The following is a 2,744-nucleotide window of genomic DNA, read 5'->3' as shown; positions in this document are numbered from 1 at the left end:
ACGGAGGGAGTAGCTCCTTTCTCAGGCAGCAAGCTCACCCTCAGGCTTGAGAAATCCAACGCCCGAGATTCGTGCCTTAGTCAGGCAACTATCTCATGAAGCAAACCAATCTCGATAAAGGCTTCCTCCAACAGTTCAGCCTAGGTGTGGTCGCCGGTTTCGAAGCCGCTCTGACAAAATTGAGTGCTAGGGTGCGATCAGGAGTTTGAGCGGCCTCACAGCGAACTATCAATCGTCGTTGCCACCAGATATACCAGAGGACACGATACTGCCACCATCTCCGGTAGATCAACAACGCCCATGTAATTCCTATCTTTCCTTATGCTTTGTGCATTGATGTGTATCATGTACAAGAGCTGGCTACTGAATACAGACAAGGAGGCTAGGTAAAAGGGCACCAGTGACATACATGGACTTACAAAATCCGACTCCGGCCAACCTCGCCGCCATGCCACCGCCTCACGTGGGTGCCTCCTGCCTCACCGTCGCCAGCGCCGCAGCCACCGTCTCCTCCACACTCGACGCGGCCTGCTTCATGTCCGGCCGCCTCTCCAGGTCCGCCTCCACGCACTCCATCGCGATCCGCAGCAGCCGCTTCATGTCCGGCAGCGCGTACTCGCACGCCGTCACGATGCCCTGGTCGAACAGGTTCTGCTCGTGGCCGTCGGCCTGCGCCGTGGTCGCCCACATGACCAGGTCCGTGCCGCCGTTGGCGTTGTACTGCGACGGGAACTTGCCGGTGAGGATCTCGAGGAGGACGATGCCGAGGCAGTACACGTCGGCCTTGGCGGACGCCGGGTGCCCGGCGACGCACTCGGGTGCCCGGCGCGAGAACATGGACGCCGGCGACTCCGTGTAGTTGACGAGGCTGGAGTAGCCGAAGTCGACCAGCAGCGGCTCGAAGTCCGGCGCGAGGAGCACGTTGGACGACTTGAGGTTGCCGTGCGGCACGTCGTGCCCGGCGCCGGCGAGCTCGGCGTGGAGGAACGCCGCGCCGCGCGCCACGCCGGCCGTCACCTTGAGCCGCGTCGGCCAGTCCAGCGCCGCGTAGTCCACGCCGCGGTCGCCGTGGAGCACGTAGAGGAGGCTGCCCTTGGGGATGTACTCGTAGACCAGCAGCTTCTCGTCCTTGCGGTAGTGGTACGCCAGCGGCGGCAGCAGGTTGGCGTGGCGGATGCCGCCCAGGCGCTTCATCTCGGCCTCGAACGCGACCCTGGTGGCGCGGTTCATGTCGCGCGCGCGCTTCACCACCACCGCCACGCCGTTGGCCATCACCGCCTTGTACGCCGACCCGAGCCCGCCGCTGCCGATCATCTGCGCCGCCGCCTTCATCAGGTCCGTCAGACCGAACACGCCCTTGCAGTCGTTCACGATGACCAGGTCACCGGCGACGCCCCCGGTGCTCATGCCGTCCACCTTCGCCGCGGACGACGCCCGGCGGTGCCGCCCGCCTGTGCCGCCTGCCGACGACCCTCCCGTCCTCCTCCCGAGCCACGACATGCTCCGCTTCTGCGCCGTCGATGATCCCTGCTTCACCATGTACACCGGCGGCGTGTCCTCCGTGTCGCCCTTGTGGGCGTGGTCGTAGCCGTGGACGCGGACCGGCTGGCCGCCGCACGCGCAGAAGACGACGACGATCACGATTGCCAAGGCGAGCAGCATGGCCAGCACCACGCCGAGCCAGTTGGTCGACTCGGGCGTGATCTCCGGGCGCTTGCACGTCTGGCCGGGGGTCGGGACATAGCAGAGGTACTGGTTCCCGCGGAACCCGCTGACGTCGAACCGCCGGAACGCCTCCGGGACGACGCCGTCGAGGTCGTTGTCGGAAACGTCGAACGCCTTGAGCGCCGGGGGCGGCGCGGGAGGGAGCTCCCCGGTGAACTTGTTGCGCTCGAGGTGGAGCTCGATGAGCGCCTCGGCCTCGGCGAGGGACGCCGGGATGTGGCCCGAGAGCTCGTTGCCGTCGAGCCAGAGCTTCTTGAGATGGTTAAGGTTCGGGAAGAACTCGTCGGGGATGGCACCGTTGAACTTGTTGTCGGAGAGGAACATGGACTTGAGCGCGGTGAGGCGGTGGAAGCTGGGGAGCGGGCCGGTGAAGTTGTTGCCGGCGAAGGAGACGGAGCGGAGGTCGGGGAAGCTGGAGAGCGCGTCGACGTCGATGGTGCCGCCGAGCTGGAGCCCGCTGAGGCGGAGCCCGGTGACCTTGCCGCGGCCGCACACCACGCCGTGCCACTCGTGCGACCCCGGGGCGCACGGGGACTGGCCGCCGTTGTCGGTGAGGAGCCACGACGAGACCGAGGAGGAGTTGGAGAACGACTTCTTCAGGTGGATCAGCGCCTCCGTCTCGCTCATGCCCTCGGCGGCGCCTCCCAAAGGGAGGACCACCGCGGCGATGCCGGCGACGAGGAGGGCGAGGAGGTGGTGGTGGTGCGGAGAGGGGCCCATGGTGGCGGGGAGGCCGGCGTGTGAGACGCGCGCGCCTAAGGTTGGGGAGGATGGTTCCTGGGTGGTTTTGGTTTCTTGGGGCTCTGCTTCCTCGCCCGGAATAGCAGGGCGGGCGGCCGAGGATGGCGCCAAGGCGCATGCGCACGCGCGCGTGAGGAAGGAATCTCACCAGTTCAAATACGCGGGAATGGCTAGATGTAAGTTGCCTGAGTTTAATTTGGGTCAGTCAATCGTCGTGCTGCCACCCCCTCCCACGCATCCTCGCCGCAGCATCCTCCCCCAACTGCAGCTCATCGTCG

At 65.9% G+C, this 2,744-nt stretch overlaps 1 protein-coding gene across 1 annotated transcript; it reads right to left on the bottom strand.

The window, feature by feature from the left end:
• Positions 1 to 303: 303 nt before the first annotated feature.
• LOC123159955 (pollen receptor-like kinase 3) lies at positions 304 to 2,608 on the bottom strand. Its single transcript, XM_044577767.1, has one exon. It carries the CDS (start codon positions 2,443 to 2,445, stop codon positions 460 to 462), a length of 1,986 nt encoding a protein of 661 aa, XP_044433702.1. The 5' UTR covers positions 2,446 to 2,608; the 3' UTR covers positions 304 to 459.
• Between the last annotated feature and the right edge of the window lie 136 nt (positions 2,609 to 2,744).

Source organism: Triticum aestivum, chromosome 7B (genome assembly GCF_018294505.1).
Source record: "Triticum aestivum cultivar Chinese Spring chromosome 7B, IWGSC CS RefSeq v2.1, whole genome shotgun sequence".
Lineage (NCBI taxonomy): Eukaryota > Viridiplantae > Streptophyta > Magnoliopsida > Poales > Poaceae > Triticum > Triticum aestivum.
The sequence above is the reverse complement of the archived record's forward strand: the minus strand, read 5'-3'. Positions and strand labels throughout refer to the sequence as shown.

Coding starts and splice junctions, on each gene's coding strand:
- LOC123159955 (XM_044577767.1), bottom strand. CDS start 2,445: ATGGGCCCCTCTCCGCACCACCACCACCTCCTCGCCCTCCTCGTCGCC.